Source organism: Aethalodelphis obliquidens, unplaced genomic scaffold, assembly GCF_003676395.1.
Source record: "Aethalodelphis obliquidens isolate GAN/ISIS:26980383/991018 unplaced genomic scaffold, ASM367639v1 scaffold51, whole genome shotgun sequence".
Taxonomy (NCBI): Eukaryota; Metazoa; Chordata; class Mammalia; order Artiodactyla; family Delphinidae; genus Aethalodelphis; species Aethalodelphis obliquidens.
The window spans coordinates 10,976,668-10,995,745 of record NW_020837995.1 but is presented as its reverse complement, the minus strand read 5'-3'; the positions used below and the strand labels follow the sequence as shown (position 1 = coordinate 10,995,745).

At 38.9% G+C, this 19,078-nt stretch overlaps 1 protein-coding gene across 11 annotated transcripts in view; it reads left to right on the top strand.

Moving 5' to 3' along the window:
- Positions 1-19,078, top strand: part of TP53BP1 (tumor protein p53 binding protein 1) — a 66,584-nt gene that overhangs the window by 23,969 nt on the left and 23,537 nt on the right. For 6 of the 11 annotated variants that reach the window (XR_003428212.1, XM_027084097.1, XM_027084100.1 and 3 more), the window contains 6 exons: positions 863-2,189; positions 6,461-6,580; positions 7,352-7,555; positions 10,969-11,026; positions 12,888-12,980; positions 17,742-18,225. Coding sequence is in view for 10 of the 11 variants with exons in the window: in XM_027084097.1 (XP_026939898.1) it covers positions 863-2,189; positions 6,461-6,580; positions 7,352-7,555; positions 10,969-11,026; positions 12,888-12,980; positions 17,742-18,225 (2,286 nt within the window). In the remaining variant the exon portion in view is untranslated. Of the gene's footprint in view, positions 1-862; positions 2,190-6,460; positions 6,581-7,060; positions 7,187-7,351; positions 7,556-10,968; positions 11,027-12,887; positions 12,981-17,741; positions 18,226-19,078 lie in introns of those variants that run through there. The other 5 variants (XM_027084098.1, XM_027084106.1, XM_027084105.1 and 2 more) reach the window with 5 other exon arrangements.

Here is a 19,078-nt window from a genome sequence, read left to right as displayed (position 1 = left end):
TATGACAGTTTCACATCCTCACCAACAGGATGTATTCTTACTACCTTCAGCCTTCCTTGTTGGTATGTAGTGGTATCTGTTGACTAATATTATTGTAAACTTTGAATTTTACATCTTTATGAATGCTAGCATATTTTGAAATAGTGGGATGTGAAATAAGGACAGGCATACCTCATTTTATTGCACTTTGCTTTATTGTGCTTTGCAGATAATTTATTTTTTACAAATAGAAGGTTTGTGGCAATCCATCATTGTCGGATGACATTTAGCATTTTTTTAGCAATGAAGTATTTTCTAATTAAGGTATGTACATCTTTTAAAGACATAATGCTATTGCACACTTAATAGACTATAATGTAAACATAACTTCTATGTACACTGGGAAACCTAAAAATTTGTGTGACTTGCTGTATTGTGGTGGTCTGGAACTGAACCTGCAGTATCTCTGAGTTATGCCTGTATATATTCCCACTTTGTGAGAACCGAAGTGGACTGTGTAGGCATATGTTCACGTGACTCCTGTATAATTGATAGGCATATGTTCACGTGATTCCTGTATAATTGAGGGCCCATCATACAGTGTATGACATGATTTTAGTAGTGGTATACAGTTAAATTTAAGTGTCTTCCTACCTAAGTTAATACCTTTAGGTTTTTGTTTGGATTGTGCTTATTCTAGATCAATGATTCACAAGAAGATCATTAAACAGTGACTTGTGTTGATGAACAGACTGGTGATTATGGCCCTAGAGTTTTAAAATTCTTGCGTAGTTGATTTAGAAATTTTAGAATTGAAGGATTAGATATAAAAGAAATACGATTATGACAAAATGATTATTTGTGTCTTTTTGTTCTTCCCTAGGACATTTTCATTCCATCTCCAAGTTTGGAAGAACGATCAAATGATGAGAAGAAGGATAGAGGTTTGCATAGTTCATCTTTGACTGTTGAGTATTCTAAAACTTCAGAGACTGAACCAAAGAATTCCTCTGAGGATCTTGGGCTTTCTTTGACAGGGGATTCTTGTAAGTTGATGCTTTCTACAAGTGAGTATAGTCAGTCCCCAAAGATAGAAAGCTTGAGTTCTCACAGGATTGATGAAGATGGAGAAAGCACACAGATTGAGGATACTGAACCCATGTCTCCAGTTCTCAATTCTAAACTTGTTCTTGCTGAAAATGATAGTATCCTGATTAATCCAGCACAAGATGGCCAAGTAGAACTGAATCAGAATGATGATAAAACAAAGAGGGTTAACACAGAAAGCAGAGACGACATTAGTATTTTAGCTGATGGTTGCAAAGGCAGAGAAGAAACTGTGGCAGAAGACGTTTGTATTGATCTCACTTGCGATTCAGGTAGTCAGGCAGTTCCCTCTCCAGCTACTCGATCTGAGGCACTCTCTAGTGTGTTAGATCAGGAGGAAGCTATAGAACTTAAAGAACATCATCCAGAGGAGGGGTCTTCAGGGTCTGAGGTGGAAGAAATCCCTGAGACTCCTTGTGAAAGTCAAGGAGAGGAGCCCAAAGAAGAAAATATGGAGAGTGTTGCATTGCACCTTTCTCTGACTGAAACTCAGTCCCAGGGGCTGGGTCTTCCAAAGGAAGTCCCCAAACAAGAATGCCAGGAAGCTATGGAAGTTGAAACCAGTGTGATTAGTATTGATTCCCCTCAAAAGCTTCCAGTACTTGACCAAGAATTGGAACATAAGGATCAGGAAGCATGGGAAGAAGCTACTTCAGAGGACTCGAGTGTTGTCATTGTAGATGTGAAGGAACCATCTCCCAGAGTTGATGTTTCTTCTGAACCTTTAGAGGTAGTGGAAAAATGCTCAGATTCTCAGTTGTGGGAGGATGATGCTCCAGAAATAGAACCATGTGTTGAGAATAGAGCGGATACCCAAGAAGAAAAGAGTGCAGAATATGAAGGAGATCTGAAATCAGTGACTGCAGAAAAAGAACCTGTAGAGGCAGACTCTTCACAGCCTCCCTTGACTTTAGTGAGAACAGATGATGCTCCAGGACCTGGCCAGGAAATGCAGCAGACCCAACCAAAAGAGACAACAGTTAGCACATTAAGGGAAGACTCAAAAATGGCTAATACAAAGCAGCTGGACTCAGGTGTAGGGGCCCAGCCACTGGAGAAAGCCTCTGCCCATGCCTCACAAAGCTTCTGTGAAAGCTCTAGTGGTAAGTGTGATTACAAATTGTTCTGTGTTTCCAACCAAATTATAATTTGGAATGGAAGGTAGGAGAGAACCACATGCTTATTACATCAGGGCTGAAAATTAACTTGGATTTATGTTTATGAGCAACCAATAATAGTTGGGATATTTAAAATTTGGGGTTGTATTTTTCTTTTGTAGCTGTAATTATTTTTAGAATCAGAGATCAGTTGAGGTTTTTATCAGCTTTATAACTCAGGAGTAATCAACATGAATTTTCTAAGTATTTAGAAATTGTACCAATCTGGTATTTTCTACTTAGGTTCAAACCTTGTTCCATATTTTTATACTTTGAGAGTGGCTTTGTAGTACAGGGATCTTTTTTGATTACCTTACACAGTTAAATCATATTCAAAACTCTCTGGATTGTTTCTTCCTTATGGGCATTAAGTAAACTTTCTAAATTTGGTTCAACATATATACATCTTAAACCTTAAACTGGGAAAGGTGTTAGCTTGTGTTCTTTATAAAGTCAAGAATGAGAATATAGATTACTTTCTGAAATATTTCTAGAATGTCATGTATGACATTAGCTGAAAAGAATTCAAACTTTCTGAATGTCCAAAGTTAGTATAATTTAAAAACAAAACAGGAACTTCCCTGGTGGTGCAGTGGCTAAGAATCCACCTGCCAATGCAGGGGACACGGGTTCGAGCCCTGGTCCGGGAAGATCCCACATGCTGCAGAGCAACTAAGCCCGTGTGCCACAACTACTGAGTCTGCGCTCTAGAGCCTGTGAGCCACAACTACTGAAGCCCGTGTGCCTAGAGCCCATGCTCCGCAACAAGAGAAGCCATGGCAATGGGAAGGAAGCCCGCACACTGCAATAAAGGGTAGCCCTCATTTGCCACAACTAGAGAAAGCCCATGCACGGCAACAAAGACCCAGTGCAGCCATAAATCAATTGATAAGTAAACAAAGCAAACTCCAAAAACAAAAGAATAAAAACAAAATACAGACTTAAGAAAGCAAGCTTCTAAGGATATGGAAATGAGAAACAGTATTTAGGTAACACCATCGCTATCAGTATGGGTGATCATACCTTTCGGCGTTCCTGGAACAGTCCCGTTTATACTTCTTGTTTAGGAGTGATTATTAGTAGTACTTTTTTTAATCTCAAAATTTCCCCTGTTCATTAGGCTTTATATTCATGAATATTTTTTTTCCTCTTCAGAATGAGAAATGTTAGAGCTGAAAAGGAGGTTAGCCGATATTGAGTTCAGTCTCTTCTTCCTAAAGTCATGTGGCTAGTTAATGATTGAAGTGGAACTAGAACTTAGGTCTCCTGATTCCCAAGTCTATGCTTTTTCCTACTATAAAACTGTATGATATAGTTTCTCTGATTCTGTTGAGTTATGGTAAAGAACTGTCTGAATGACCTAATATTCTATATTATTGAAGATTTTTATAATTTCATTACATCTAAATACTGTTGTCAATCTAAGTCATGTTTTACAGGAAGGTTGCTTTGGTTGCTATACAGAAAGAATCGTGGGTTGGGGAAAGGGGGAGACTTCAGGCAGACAAGGTAATTGATAGGTTGTTGTAATAGTCCAGGAATGAGGCATTGAAGACCAGATAAAGGTAGTGGCAGTGCTGCCTGTATAAGAGCCAATTTTCCATTAGGTTTTAGTGATGTGTTAGATCAGTGGTGCTAAGATAACTTTTCATAAATAGTCTTCTGTAATTAACGCTTGCATATTACATTTGCGTATTATGGTTTGTCACGTAGAAGGATGTACTTAGAGATTCTATACAGATTTTCAAAAGTCTGAATGGTCGATCATAATGTGAGGGATGGTTCCTGTCAAGAGAGCAGAATAGGTGGTTGTTCCAGGAATGAAAATTATATAAAATATATCTTTGGAACGTATGATGCTTTGTGAGGTGTTTTTTTTTTTTAATTTTAGTTTCTGTATATTTTTAAAGTTCTTTATTAACTTAAAGGACTTGCTTTTTAAGGAGTTGCCGGAGAATGAATGCTTACCTATCAACCCATTTCTTTTTGCTATAACTATGGTGGAATTCTTTGCCATTTAGATAATGACGTTGAGATTCTCCACTTCTGCTTTTCACAGTTTCTTTAGCAGCGCATGTGTATTTTTCATCCTTTATTTCTGAAGTCCATTCATTTTCTCTTTTCATCCCTTCAAGTTGCTAATTCATTTTCTTTCATGTAGATGTAAGAGATGTTTTTTGTTGTTGTTTTGTGATTTTGAAGAAAAAATATCAAGGTGTGCTTGATATTAAAGATAATGAAGGGTGGAAGTGGAATGGGAAGAGATGAAAGAAGAAAAATGTGGTATAATAAGAAGTATATTTGGTCTTCATCCAGTTCCTGGCACTGAGCTCCTAAAACCCTTGTAATTTCCTAAGTGATAGGAATAAGCTTAAGCCCTTTCTGTCACACCTGAGTAATGCTATTGAGGTGATTTAGGGTGGGATCTTCCCTACATAGCCTCAGGGATGGGGCTGTTCACCAGAAAGACAAAGTGATTGGAGGGTTGGAACTTCCGGCCCCACCCACCAACCTCCTCGATGGTGGGGGTGGGGATTAAAGCTCTATAAAAACTCTTGAACAACAAAATTTGATGTTTCCTGGTTGATAAATGAGCCAGGAGGGTATCTAATCCCAGTTCTAAGGGAGACAGAAGTTCCTGCTATCAGAACCCTCTGGACCTCACCCTATGTACCTCTTCATATAGCTGTTGATCTGTGTCCTTTATAATAAACTGGTAAACGTAAGCAAATGTTTACGAGTACTATAAGTAGCTCTAGCTAATTAATGGAACGTGAGGAAAGTGTCATGGGAACCTGCAGTGTAGAGCCAGTTGCTTAGAAGCACAGGTAACAGCCCGGACTCTCACTGATGTCTTAAGTGAGGGCAGTCTTGTGGGACTGCGCCTTTAACTTGTGGGATCTGATGCTACCTCTGGGTAGATAGTGTCAGAATTGAGTTAACTTCATAGGACACCCGCTAAGTGTGTGCTGGGAATTGGAGAATTGCTTGACGATGTTGGGAAGCACATTAGACAAACTGTTTTCACAAGGAATAGTGACTGGGTATGCCAGATTATAGTTATTTTGAGCCATTCCAGGAAAGTAAGTACAAATTTTCATCTGTCAGGTTTAAGAACAGCAATCTGGAGTAATTCTTTTATTCTCCCAAACTTAGTCGTTTTATTAAAAGAGATAATTAGAAAATCAGAAAATGTGATTTTGGCAATTTGCTAATTCTGATTAGAAATTGGAACTGAGACCTAGTTAAAAAGTAAAGTTTTGTTTCTTTACAAATGTTTAATTTAATAATGACTAACCAAAATGTGTACAATGGAGATGGTCATATATGTGAGATTTACCATTGCACAGAGATTTAGATATGAACACTACCGCTGTGGCCTAGAGTGAAATGCTGGTCAGTACTGCTGAACTGTGAAACCCAAATGATTTCTGTTAGAACCAGTGAGTATTTTGAAGTCCTTTAGCCCAGTGGTCCCCAGCCTTTTTGGCACTAGGGACCGGTTTTTTGGAAGACAGTTTTTCCACAGATGGGGTGGGGGGTGGGGCAGAAGGCGGGGGTCGGGGGGTGGATAGTTCAAGCGGTAACGCAGGCGATGGGGAGCGGGCAGCGGCAGATGAAGCCTCGCTTGCCGCTGCTCACCTCCTGCTGTGCGGCCTGGTTCCTAGCAGGCCCAGTGGTTGGGGACCCCTGCTTTAGCCCATGAAATCCTTTGTCACCTCTTTGAGTAGATTGTAAATTTTAAGTATTAACATCAGATTTTAACATAGAGAATCCTACAGATTGCTAAAGCTTATAAATTAACTCCTTGGGTTAGCATTACACAAAATTAAAACGTCTAGATTTGAAACTATCCAACTTTGTATCACTGAGTATCCCCATATGTACTTACTGTCTTGAGGCTCAGACGTTTCTCTGTTCCTTTTGACCCCATGTTCCTCAGGCCTCCAAACTTTTGGGCTTCCTCTGTTTGCCTGGCCCCTGGTTGTCTGCTTTGTGTCAGTCCTGTTGATGGTTGTACAGAGAGCAGAGAAAATAGTAGGAAATTGGTTGAGAGGCCTGGTGAGGGGGCTTGGGAATGAGGCAGAATTTGGGAGCAAAGGAAAAGAATAATTGAGATATTTCTTGCAGTTCTCCTCACCTTTGCTTTTTTTATACTTCTGTTTTGGTTTCCTTTTTGTTTATCATTGTTTTGTTTTGTTTTTTGTTTTCTCCAGAAACTCCATTTCATTTTACTTTGCCTAAAGAAGGTGATGTTATTCCACCATTGACTGGTGCAACTCCACCTCTTATTGGGCATCTAAAATTGGAGCCCAAGAGACACAGTACTCCTATTGGTGAGTGATTAAAATGTAATGATGTTTAAAGCAGAATTTCTGAGATATCATTCTTTATGCCAGTGATTCTTTTATATCTCAGGAGTTGGGCCTGCCTGATAAGATTGATTTTTGTCTTAGGAAGAATAAGGTTGTGGTGTCTGATTCCATGAGTTTACTCCCAGGAGATGTTGAGCAGTGATGAGAGGAAGGAAAGAAAGGATGGAAGGAAGGAAGGAAGAATATTTATAAAGATTTTATTCTATTACTTGCAAGGCCATAGACTCTGAGTGCTAAGCAATGATATAGAGCTGTTTTATGAGGAAGAGGTAGCAGGTAGGGTAGAAGTACTGTTTATTCAGGACCTTGGCTAATCAGTCTGCTGCTTGACAGGGGAAGAAAATTTAGATCCTCCTTCCCTGAAGCAGCTGGTAGTCTTCTACATTAACCTATTTGTTTTCTCTAGTCAGTGCTGGGAGGTAACAATCATGCCGTCTGGAGTCTCCTGCTACCTATGCTTGATGCTGGCAGATGTGGGTTGGCTGAGGGCTCATGCAGCATCCTTTGTCCAGATGCAGAAGTGGAACTGAATCCTGTTGCTCTTCTTAAGACCAGGTGTCAATACTAGTGCGTAGTTGTTGATACTTGTGACAGGATCTATCCTAGGAATCCTCTTCAATCCTGCAGAGCTATGGAGCCAAACAGGCAAATTGATGACCTTGAATTGTTATTTTTCATATTTGTATTTTAGTGTTCTTTCTTCCTTCCTTCCCCCTGCCTCCCTTCTTTCAGGTATTAGCAACTATCCCGAAAGCACCATAGCAACCAGTGATGTCATGTCTGAAAGCATGGTGGAGACCAACGACCCCATGCTTGGGAATGAAAAAGGAGATTCTGGGGCTGCCCCAGAAATGGGTGATCAATTGTGTCTGAGAATGAAATTGGTCAGTCCTGAGACTGAGGCGAGTGAAGAGTCTTTGCAGTTTAGTCTGGAAAGTAAGTTTTATTTTGTGTTAATCTTGGGTAACTAGTAGCTCCACATCTTCTGGAAGTATTAATTATCTTTCTTCTAGTTTTAATGATGATACTTTTATAATTATAAATGTATTTGTAAAGTCTTATTCTCATGAATTTAATTCTTTGTTTTAGGCTAGTCACTGTTAATGTTACTGCAGATGTTCTGTTTTGTAACCTCCGTGGTACTGCTTGTATCTCTGTATTAAACTTGTGTCTATATAAACTAATTGGTTTTCATAATCAGAAGGAGTTCAGAAGTGGGTAGAAAATTTAGGATTGTGGATTCACATTGTAGGTTTATGTTAGCTATTTCCCACATTAATTGCAAGTTGTTTGGTATGGCTAGAATACAGAGAAGGTATGAGGGAATGGCTGCAAAGTCGGGACTAGGTTCTGAAAGGCCTTTTACATCATGCTGAACAGCTGAAGAATTTTAGGCAAGGGAGTAATATGATCAGATTTGCTTTTTTAAAAGGATCAGCTGAATGTTTGAAAAATTTGTGCCTTTGTTCATCATTCCTTTCCTTGCCCATTTTCTATTCTGCCTGGCAAATGCGGTCTTTAACCAGGAAGTGGGGTCATTAGTAGTGGGGATGGAGGTGAGGGGATGAATTTGAGAGATGAATAGTAGAATAGAGAGGACCTTGGGACCAATTAAATATGGAAGCAAGAGAGAGGAAAAAATATAGAATGACTTTATATCTACATTTTGTTTTCATGATAGCACTCTGAAGTAGATATCCTTATTTCCATTTTATTGGTGAGAAAACTGAGACTAAGAGAGGTTTTAAACCTGAGGTTACAGTAATTGGTAAGAGGTGGAGCTGGAGTGTGAATCAGATCCATCTGACTCTAAAGCTTATAATTCTTCCATTAGGTAGTTTGTAAAAGTGGTTTAATGGCGTTAGAAGAGGAAGAAGTTTTATAAAGGAGATTGTAAAGGAATATTCCAAGAAGAGGACTAGGAGAGTATAACGCCATGGAAGCCTAAGGGAAGGAGAGTTAAAAGAAGACAACAATGTTATATGCAGAAGTGAGGGTCTAGTAAGATATATCTGAAAATGTACACTGGACTTGGCAATTAGGATCCGTTTGGTGACTCTAGCAAGAACTACTACAGTATAGTGGTTTGGGTAGGAGCTATACTGAAGGTAATTGAGGAGTGAAGGGGAGGAGAAGAGGCAGCAAATGTATTGTACTTTTGAGAAGTTTATGTGAGAAAGGAAGAAAAAATATGGCAAGTTAGAAATACAGGACTGAAGGAGGTTTTTTTTTTTTTTTTTTTTCATTTTTAGACTGAGGGATACCTGAGCAGGTTTATAGATTGAAAGGAAATCTCCAAAAGAGAGATGTGTTAAAAATGAGACCCCTGAGAGAGAGATGGAAGGGGAGCTTTCAAAGACCACAGATAGAGTGAATGGACTTGAATAAGGATTTCTCATTCTCTGAGACCAAAGAAAAGAAATTTTAGCTAATATATTTTGAGTTCTTACTATATGCCAGGCATATATTCCATACAGGTACAGCTCATTAAATCTCATAACAAACCTGTAAAGTAGATCCTATTGTTATTCTCATTTTACAGCTAAGGAAACTGAGGCACAGACAGGTTGGGCATGTTCTCTAGAGTCACACAGCTAGTAAATAAAGTAGCCTGAATCAAAGTAGTTCCAAGAACCAGAAGTCTGGTTCTGAATTATAGTGCTATTCTGTTTCTCAGTTCTTATTGATTTGAAAATTAGAACCTCAGTAGAAATAAAGTATTTCGTGTTTCCATCCTTACTGTCATCTTCTCTGAAATCAAGTAGGACTTATCAAGAGGACTTATCAAGAGAGAGTACATGGTAGCTTTGAATCTTTAGATTTGAAATTACAATTGGGAAGACCTTAAATGGAGCTAAATGTTAAAGATGACCATATTAGTAAATTTTCCTACCTTTCCTGATAATCGGGCACCATACTCACAGTTTTCCTCATTTTATCCTCACAACAAACCTATGAGGGTTGGTCTTGCAGCTTGTGGGATCTTAGTTCCCAGACCAGGGATTGAACCCCAGGCCCACAGCAGTCAAAGTGCAGTGCAGAGTCTTAACCACCTGGACTGCCAGGGAATTCCCGTGTTGGTCCCTTTTTATCCCGATTTTATGGATGAGGAAACTGACTCAGAAGATGAAGTTTACCCCCAGGTTGGACTGCTAAGTGCTAGAGCCAGGGCCTGAACCAGGTTTCTGTATCAGCCAGTGCTCTAACCACCAAACTTCAGCTGCCTCCTTGATGGACTATTCAGATTATATTGGGTTATGACTTATTTTAGAAATGTTTAAAAATATTTGTTATTTTCTCTAAGACTGGAATGAATTGTAAATGAACAAATTTTAATCCCTAGGCATTAGTAGCATTGCTTTGAGACTATGGGATTCTCTTCAGTATGACCTTTAATTTTTGCTACGGATTCTTTCTTGAAAATGTGTTTTATTTTTCAAATATCTATCCCAAAAGCACTTTGGGAAGAACTTGAGTACCTTCTATGTATGGGTTCTTTTAAAACTGTACACTGTTTAAAATTTGTGCATGAACCTGAGACATTTTCCTACATAATCGATTTTATTAAAGTTTTTCCTTTTTAAAAAAATTTTATTGAAGTTGATTTACAATGTTGTGTTAGTTTCAGATTAATAAACGTTTTTAGAAGTTTTTTTAAATTTGTTTTAAAATTTTTAAACTAAAATTTTTTTGTTTATTAATTTTGCGTTTTTTTACTACATAATTTTTTTACTTGTATGAGAAGAGATGGATTGAGATTCAGAAGTTTCATTTTCATTTTTAAATGTTACTACTTAGTAATTCATTATATTGTATTTCTGGAGAAACTGAATAGTCTTCTGTAGGAAGTTTGAAAGAAAATTGGTAGAAGTCAGAAAGACATACATGGTGGCGCAGTGGTTGAGAGTCCGCCTGCCAATGCAGGGGACACAGGTTCGTGTCCCGGTCCGGGAGGATCCCACGTGCCGCAGAGCGGCTGGGCCCGTGAGCCATGGCCGCTGAGCCTGCGCGTCCGGAGCCTGTGCTCCGCAACGGGAGAGGCCACAGCAGTGAGAGGCCCGCGTACCGCAAAAAAAAAAAAATGATAAGTCTTTTCATGTTCACTTATTATTCTTACCCATTTCCTTTTTATTATTTGTTGCAAAATACTAGTAAAGCAGGTTTTTATTTTTCATTTTTATTATTAATTTTTTATGTCTTAGTGAAAGGAGGCCTTCAGAAGCTTCTGAAATCCAAGCATTATTTTAGAGTATCATTGGGTTTGAGCAGGTTTTTAAGAGAAGGTTTTAAGGTGTGATACTGAGTTCTGTTTCTCTTTCCTTTCTTTACTTGCTTTTGTTTTTATTCAGAGCCAGCAACTGGTGAAAGAAAAAATGGATCTACTGCTGTTGCTGAGGCTGTTACCAGGTAACCAGAGCTGGTTGCTATTTAGAGGAGTTTAATATACAAAGCCACTGGTAATGAGGGGAAGATAATTTATCAAGAGAGGAAAAACACTTAAAATGAAACTTCAGCATAAAGGGTTTAGCAGTGTGTTGAATGTAACCCTAGGCTTTCTTATTAATACTTTAATAAAGCTTTTGCTATACTTAGAATAAGATATTTAATGGTGTTTCCCTTTCTCCCTTTTGTTCATGTGGGAGTGCCATTTCTTCTTTTTCTGTGGGTGAGATTGAGATTGTTTTTGCTATTGGTGAGGAAACAGGGTTAAGGAGATAGCCATAGACCTTTTTCCTTTTACGGTCCAGCACCACTGCCTGACCCCCCCCCCCATAGCCTCAGGCCATTTTCTCTTCTGCCTGCCAAATTAGCTACAGCCTTGAAGTGTTATTTTTGCTTTGTCATGAATGCTGTAATGCTTTGAGGATGAGTATGACCCCATCCTGAGGCTCTGGTGGTAAGCTTTGCCATCTGGTGGCCGTGAGAATAGAATTGTTTCATTGGTTTCTGGCGTGAGTCATCCAGTATGAAAATACTACCAGCGGTTGTTGAAATATAAGTGAGGATTCTTAAATCAGGCTAGACAGGTACTGTACGTAAGTAAAGTGCAGGCTAGGTGCAAGAGCATGAAATGTTGACGATGATGGCCAGCTGAACGTGTGTCCCATTTAAAAGGGGGGGTTAGCCCTTGCTCATTTCCAGCCGGTCATTACCATGCACACCTACTGTTGCCAAATCTTTAAATTTGTAAAGAGAAATCAGGATTTTTAAAAATAAAATTTTCTGCTTGTCTGTAGACTAAATTTGATCCTTAGTTGGAAGTTTCTGACCCATCTGAATCCTTTGATTTGTACCAAGCTGTGTCTAGAGAGATTGGTTGTTTTCTGAGTTTTTGCATATTTAATCTGAAAGATAAGTACCTTTGAATCCTTATTCAGTTGAAGACTCTTTAATGATATGTTGAAGAAATCTCTTTGGTTTTAACAGAATTGTGTACCCGACACAACTTGTTATTAGTCTGTACATGTGCTTGCTAAGAGAGAACAGAATATGCTGCTGAAGATTCCTGGATCCTTTGGATGGACTGTAGCGATGGAAAAATAGGGGAAAAACTTGAGGCAGAGGGTTGGATTGGTGGATCATGGAATGAGATTCACTGGTATTGTTGTGAAGCAAATTTTGTATATGAGAATCTAGATTTTAAGAATCTTTGACTATTTACTTTACCATTGGGTTCACCATAAGAAATCATTTAAAGTAAGCTCTGTAGCACGTAGCACAGTTTAAATGATCACTGCTTCCTCTGCATTTAGGTGAAGCAGTACCGCTGTTTTTAAGTGTTGTCTGTAACTGGGCACTGTTCAGATTACTTGCTGCCATCTTATTTCTCTCTCACACATTTCATTATTGAAGGTTTCAAGTATATACAAAAGTAAAGAGAATAGTATAATGAACTACCATATATTCATCACCCAGTGTCAAAAATTACCAACTTATGACTAGTCTTGATTCATTTATAAATACTTCCAGCACTCTCCTCTCCACTGGATTATTTTTAAGCTAATTCTAGCATTATATCATTTTATCTGTAAATATTTCAATGCTGTCTCTAATAAAAGATAAGAATTCTTTACTTTGAACTTAACCACAGTACTACTATCATGCTTTTAAATCTGACATTGATTCCTTAATGTCATCAAATATTTGGTATTCAGATTTTTCAGATTCAGAGAAAGGATTTTATTCTCTCTGTGCCTAAAAGGATAATTTCCAGAGGTACTTTTCCTTTCAGAACTAACACAGTATATTGCTTTAATTTGTTTCTTAGTCCCCAGAAGACCATGTCTGCGTTTAGCTGTGTCTGTGAAGCCCCGCAAGAGGATGAGGCTCGAAGTCAGGATTCCCCCTCTGTACCCATCAGGCAAGCATTATTTTCATAGCATCTTTTGGGCTACATTGATTCACAAAATGGTAGCAAAATCTGGAATATACTGCTACTGTTTTGTGAACTTGAGCTTACTCTTTTATCTGAGGGACTGTGACATATTCTAGGTGGATTTATAAATAAGCTGTCAGAAATTTTATTAAATATTTTATAGATATAGATTTTTGTCTTTATCTGCCAATTCTAGCAATTTAAAATGATTCAGTCTTCATAAACTTATGAAAATATATCATTCTGTATTTCTAAGATTATTTCCTTTTACTTAGTTTGAAAATGTTTACTTTTTTAATTAACTTTATTTATTTATTTATGGCTGCGTCAGGTCTTCTTCGTTGCTGTGCGCGGGCTTTCTCTAGTTGCGGTGAGCGGGGGCTGCTCTTCATTGCTGTGCACACACTTCTCACTGCGGTAGCTTCTCTTGTTGCGGAGCACTGGGCTCTACGCGCGTGGGCTTCAGTAGTTGTGGCTCGTGGACTGTAGAGCACAGGCTCAGTAGCTGTGGTGCACAGGCTTAGTTGCTCTGTGGCATGTAGGATCTTCCCAGACCAGGGCTCGAACCTGTGTCCCCTGCATTGGCAGGCAGATTTTTAACCACTGCGCCACCAGGGAAGTGCCGAAAACGTTTACTTTTAACAGACTTTTTATTTCTCTTTAATTTCCCATATGGCAAAACTGAGGTAGATGTTCAACATCTCAAATTTAAAGTTTGCCAGACTCGATGGAATTAAAAAATTCCCATAATTTCTTTACTCCTTCATCTCTTAGAACAGCTCTGAAGTGGGAAAAAATTTTTTGAATTACAAAGTATTTCTTCTCTATTAGAAAAGTATCTTGTTTGGAATATGTGGTTCTTATATTTAGTATAGGGAAATAAGTAATGGCAATGGAATAAGTTTGTATTATCATTATGAAGTGGAATCTTTTATCTCTAGAAATCAATGATTTTGTAATTAGGGAATATAATAATGTTTTGTCAACAGGTATATTCCTAATAGTGTTATTTGCAACATAATTTATTTTTTTCTTTTTTTGTTGGCTGCACCGTGGCTTGCGGGGTCTTAGTTCCCCAACTAGGGATTGAACCCACGCCCTCGGTAATGAGAGTGCAGAGTCCTAACTATGGGGCTGCCAGGGAATTCCCTGCAACATAATTTCTGTGTTCCTTACTGATAGAAATATTTAAGAGAAACATGTCAGTGCTTTTATTGGACATTCTGATGATTAAATGTGAACTTGTTGGTATTTTTGGGAATCAGATAGCCCAGATGATATCCTCTGTTGTATCAGGAGGCTTGTTAGGCGAAATGCCACCTTGTTTTATTCCAAAAATGGTATGGTGTTGACCTAGCAATTAGGAAATTAATTGATCGCATCGTATTGCCTTCCTATTTTAAAATAGAGACTTTTTTTTTAAACATATTTATTGGAGTATAATTGCTTTACAATGGTGTGTTAGTTTCTGCTTTATAACAAAGTGAATCAGTTATACATATGTCCCCGTATCTCTTCCCTCTTGCATCTCCCTCCCTCCCACCCTCCCTATCCCACCCCTCTAGGTGGTCACAAAGCACCGAGGTGATCTCCCTGTGCTATGCAGCTGCTTCCCACTAGAGACTGTTTTAAAATAGAGAGACTAGGATGCTGGTGATTTTTGTTCAACCTTGGTAGAACAAGGGCCTGAGAATCCAGCTGTTTTTTGTTGTTGTTGGTTTTTTTTTTAATTTATTTATTTTTTATTTTTGGTTGCATTGGGTCTTCGTTGGGGTGCACGGGCTTCTCATTGCAGTGGCTTCTCTAGTTGCAGAGCACGGGCTCTAGGCGCATGGGCTTCAGTATTTGTGGCTTGCGGGCTCTAGAACACTGGCTCAGTAGTTGTGGCGCACGGGCCTAGTTGCTCTGCAGCATGTGGGATCTTCCTGGATCAGGGATTGAACCCGTGTCCCCTGCATTGGTAGGCAGATTTTTAACCACTGTGCCACCAGGGAAGCACTCCAGCTGGTTTTGATTCCAGTTCCTCCGCAGACAGACCTACACTCAAAACAGAATGGTTAGAAGTTTATTAAATATGGAGGTTTTTTCTTCCATGTTTCACTTTGGATTAATTTTACCCAGGCTTTCCCTGCTAAAATTTGCTTTCTTTGCATCAGTTTCTAAATCTGACAGAGTAGAATTGTGTAGCTGGAACTAATGAAGAAAGAGAAGTGTGGTCCTTCTTACAATTATTGAATTTCTTCTGTCTCTTTTCTGGTACTGAAGTTTCCTTCTTTATTGTTTCTTGGGAGATTAATATACCACATCTTTATGATAGATGTTTCTTGGAGGGAAGTGACTGTGATTTGAACATCATTTAGTTATTTGACTGATGCTAACCCAAGAAAGATAGATACCAAAATTCTGGTATTTGACAGGAATCTGCTGAATATTGCTGATGTTGCAATGAGATACCTTTAGTCTTTAGAGAGAGAGGAGTTCCAATTAACAGTTTGGGAGAAAAAAGCAGCCTAATATTTGTCAATTAAGAATTAAAAAGTCAAAAATAAAACAAAGAAAAAAATAAAGCTTTGTTTTAGAAGTAAAACTCTATTCGGAAGTTCTACACTAAATAAATAGCTTCTGAGGTAAAATGTCTAGGCTTATTTAAAGTGCGGGGAACAATGGTAATTGAATTCTTGAAATGGTTAATCAAGTCTTGTCCCTTCTAGCTTTTGGCTCACTTTCATTATTGCTCAGCTGTTGATATGTTAGATGTGTTAAAGATTCAAACATGGGTATTCAGTTCATACTTTGTCTTATGCAACTAATATCAATGAGCATCTGCTGTGTATCTAGCACTGTGCTAAGTAATTTATATGTATGATCACTTATAAACCAGATAGGTGTTATTCGTCTGTCTTCTGGTGATCTTATTCTTACCTATTCTTCACTGGACCATATATCCCCATTCAGTTGAGGTTCCTGACAGAGAAGACACAGGCTCTAACAACCAAATGCATACCAGGCTCTCTTTGGCTAGAACTCTTTTCTAAATCCCACTTTGATCTCCTGTTTTGGTAAACTGAGCTGCACAAGATAGAAACCTCAGAGACTTCTCCTTTTGTCTTTCTTCTCCAAGATCCAGAGCAGAGCAAGCCCCAAAGAGTTCTTCATGCTTCTTTTTTCTGTCTACCCAGGTCAGTTCAGCTTCTAAGGGTGAGAGCTCCTCCCAAGTTGGAGACAGCTTTTTCTGTCTAGATGGCTCCATCTTTCTCTGGCCAAACACAACAGCATGTGACATAGTTTCTAGACCCTTTATCATCCTGGATGTTATCTTCTGGGTATATCTCAGTTTATGCTTTGTAAAATATGATGACCTGAAACATTCCAGATGTTTTTCCATGGTCAGTTCAGAATGGGTTCTTTTTATCTTATTTTGGTTATTATATATTTAACACAACCTAAAAATGCATTAGTATGTTGTTTTTTATAGTACAGTGATGCATTCAACTTATGGTTTACTAAAAAGTTAGAAGTTACGGGCATTTTCTATATGATGAACACAGTTATACAATTAGTTAATCTGAAAGTAGATTTTTGCAGTTAATTGATTGAGAGAACATTCTTTTGTTGAAAGTAAATTTATTAAGCACTTTATTTATTTTTTTAAATTTATTTTTATTTTTTGGCTGTACGCGGGCCTCTCACTATTGTGGCCTCTCCAGTTGCGGAGCACAGGCTCCGGACGCGCAGGCGCAGCGGCCATGGCTCACGGGCCCAGCCGCTCCACGGCATGTGGGATCTTACCATACCGGGGCACGAATCCGTGTCCCATGCATCGGCAGGCGGACTCTCAACCACTGCGCCACCAGGGAAGCCCTAAGCACTTTATATTAAACCCCGTGTTAAGTGTTTTAAGTGTGGAGATGAATAAGATGTGAATGTCAAGTTTCTGTGTAACCTGCTCACTTGGAGTTAATCTGGGCCTATTTATTCTGGTGTATTGTTGAGAGCATTTAAGAAAGCTCCTAGGCACCTCAGGGCTTCATGGTATCTGGTTTGTAGGAGACATGCATCAAATGCTTGTGGGATATATGAATAAATCACTGATAGCCAAATGGGAAGACTAATGAAAAGAAATACCCTGAACTGTGAGGAACCAAGTCATTCTGAAATGGTTAGTTGTAGATAATGTCAATATAGCTAGCAAAGATAGAATCTCACCTACAACTCTTTCCTTTATAGATTGGGTTTCTTTTCCTAAAATTATTAGTCAAGGGGTGTAATGAACAGTATCTAGAATGCTAGGAGTCATTTAAGGAATATTAGAACCATTAATAAAGCCAAATGAGACATCTTGACCTAATTGATCTGTTTTGAAGTAGATCCCTAAGTTGCCTTCAGTGTTTATGACTTCAATAATGGTTTTGCATCCTTTGTTTACCTTATTTTCCTGTGTCAGTTTTCAGAGTTCATAGCTAATGGAGAGAAGAAATTTTATGGCTATTTTACCATCATGGTGGAATAGTCCTGTGTACCGTTCTTTTTTCACAGGAGTGAAATTATGATGAGAAATCTTGTAAGGTCATATACTCGGTCACCTCATTTTCACCCTTCCCCACTTATCTCAGAGTGTCAAATTATGGTTCCCCCTTGACACACACACACACTCACACACACTCACACTCACACTCACGTATACACTTGCTTACTTGATATGGTTTCTTTTTTTTGACATGGTTTCTTTATGTGCTTGATTTTCAGGGGGAACTTGCTGCATTTTCCAAGTACTCAAGATGAAGAGGAGAAGGGAAAATTAGAAGGTGACCAAAGGACCAGCCAGAGTCAACAGCCTATGAAGCCCAGTAGTCCTATCAAAGACCCTGCTTCTCCTACCTCCCTGGAGATGGCCACACAGGAGCCATCCAGTCCTCAAGGGGAAGCAATGGAGACAGATATGCCAGAAGGCCAGAAAGAAGGACAGAATACCAGTCAGGAAAAATCTAGTGAAGCCTTGATTGAAAGGCCCAGCCAAAATAACGTAGGAATCCAGACCATAGAGCATTCCCTCTGGGTCCCCGAAACTGTTTCAGCAGCAACTCAGACTGTAAAGAATGTGTGTGAACAAGGGACCAGTACAGTGGACCAGAACTCTGGAAAACAAGATGCCACAGTTCAGACTGAGAGGGGGAGTGGTGAGAAACCAGTCAGTGCTCCTGGGGATGATACAGAGTCACTCCATAGCCAGGTGAGAGAACATACAGGGTACCTCAGGGGCCCTGTTTTCAACTTTCTGGATTCCCAGAGAATTTAAGTTGTGGTACTTGTACTTAATGATAATTCATAACAGTTTTATACAGACCAGTGTTTAAAGGATAAAAACAATTCATCCAGGATTGGGATAGGGTAGTGAAAATTATGGGTAGCTATAGCCAATAAGATAATCTTTCAGGGAAATGGAATAGTACTAGAGTTTGTCAAGTAGGTCTTTACTGGAAGAGAAAGCCGGGAATATAGTCTGGGTCCTGTAATACTTTTCTACATTCAATCTTTCCTTCTGCCATCATTTCTCATCCTCCTTTATAACCGTAAGAGCTAATTGCTTGTCCCCCAAGTCTATTTAACCAATGTTCCCAGGAACTGAGAGAGTAGAAAGTAAAGGAGGAAGGAGTAGAAGAAGCATGAAGGATAGTTTATCACAGTATTGTAAACAAAGAACACTAACAGGGAAAGTCCCCAGGTGACCAGAGACTGCAGAAAGAGGCTAGGAATAGACATACTGGGAAGAAAAGGTTTGGGGCTGATGAACGTGAGACTGGAAGAAGAACAGCTGCTTGGGAATAGAGTAGGGAAGTGTAGGTACTAGTGAAAATTGAGTGGGTAAGAAGTGGTGGTAGTAATGTACATGCTAACAAGAGGAAGTTCATAAAATTTCATTAGTAATAGTGGTTAAATTGCCTTTTCAGTTGCTCTGGTAGATCATCTTCACTTGGGATCTGCCTAGGAAAGCTTCACTAGTGATGTGCCTCTCATTCGAATGGTCCAAGTTGTTTGTTTTATAAAAATAAAATAATTCCTATTTATTGAACACCTACAGTATA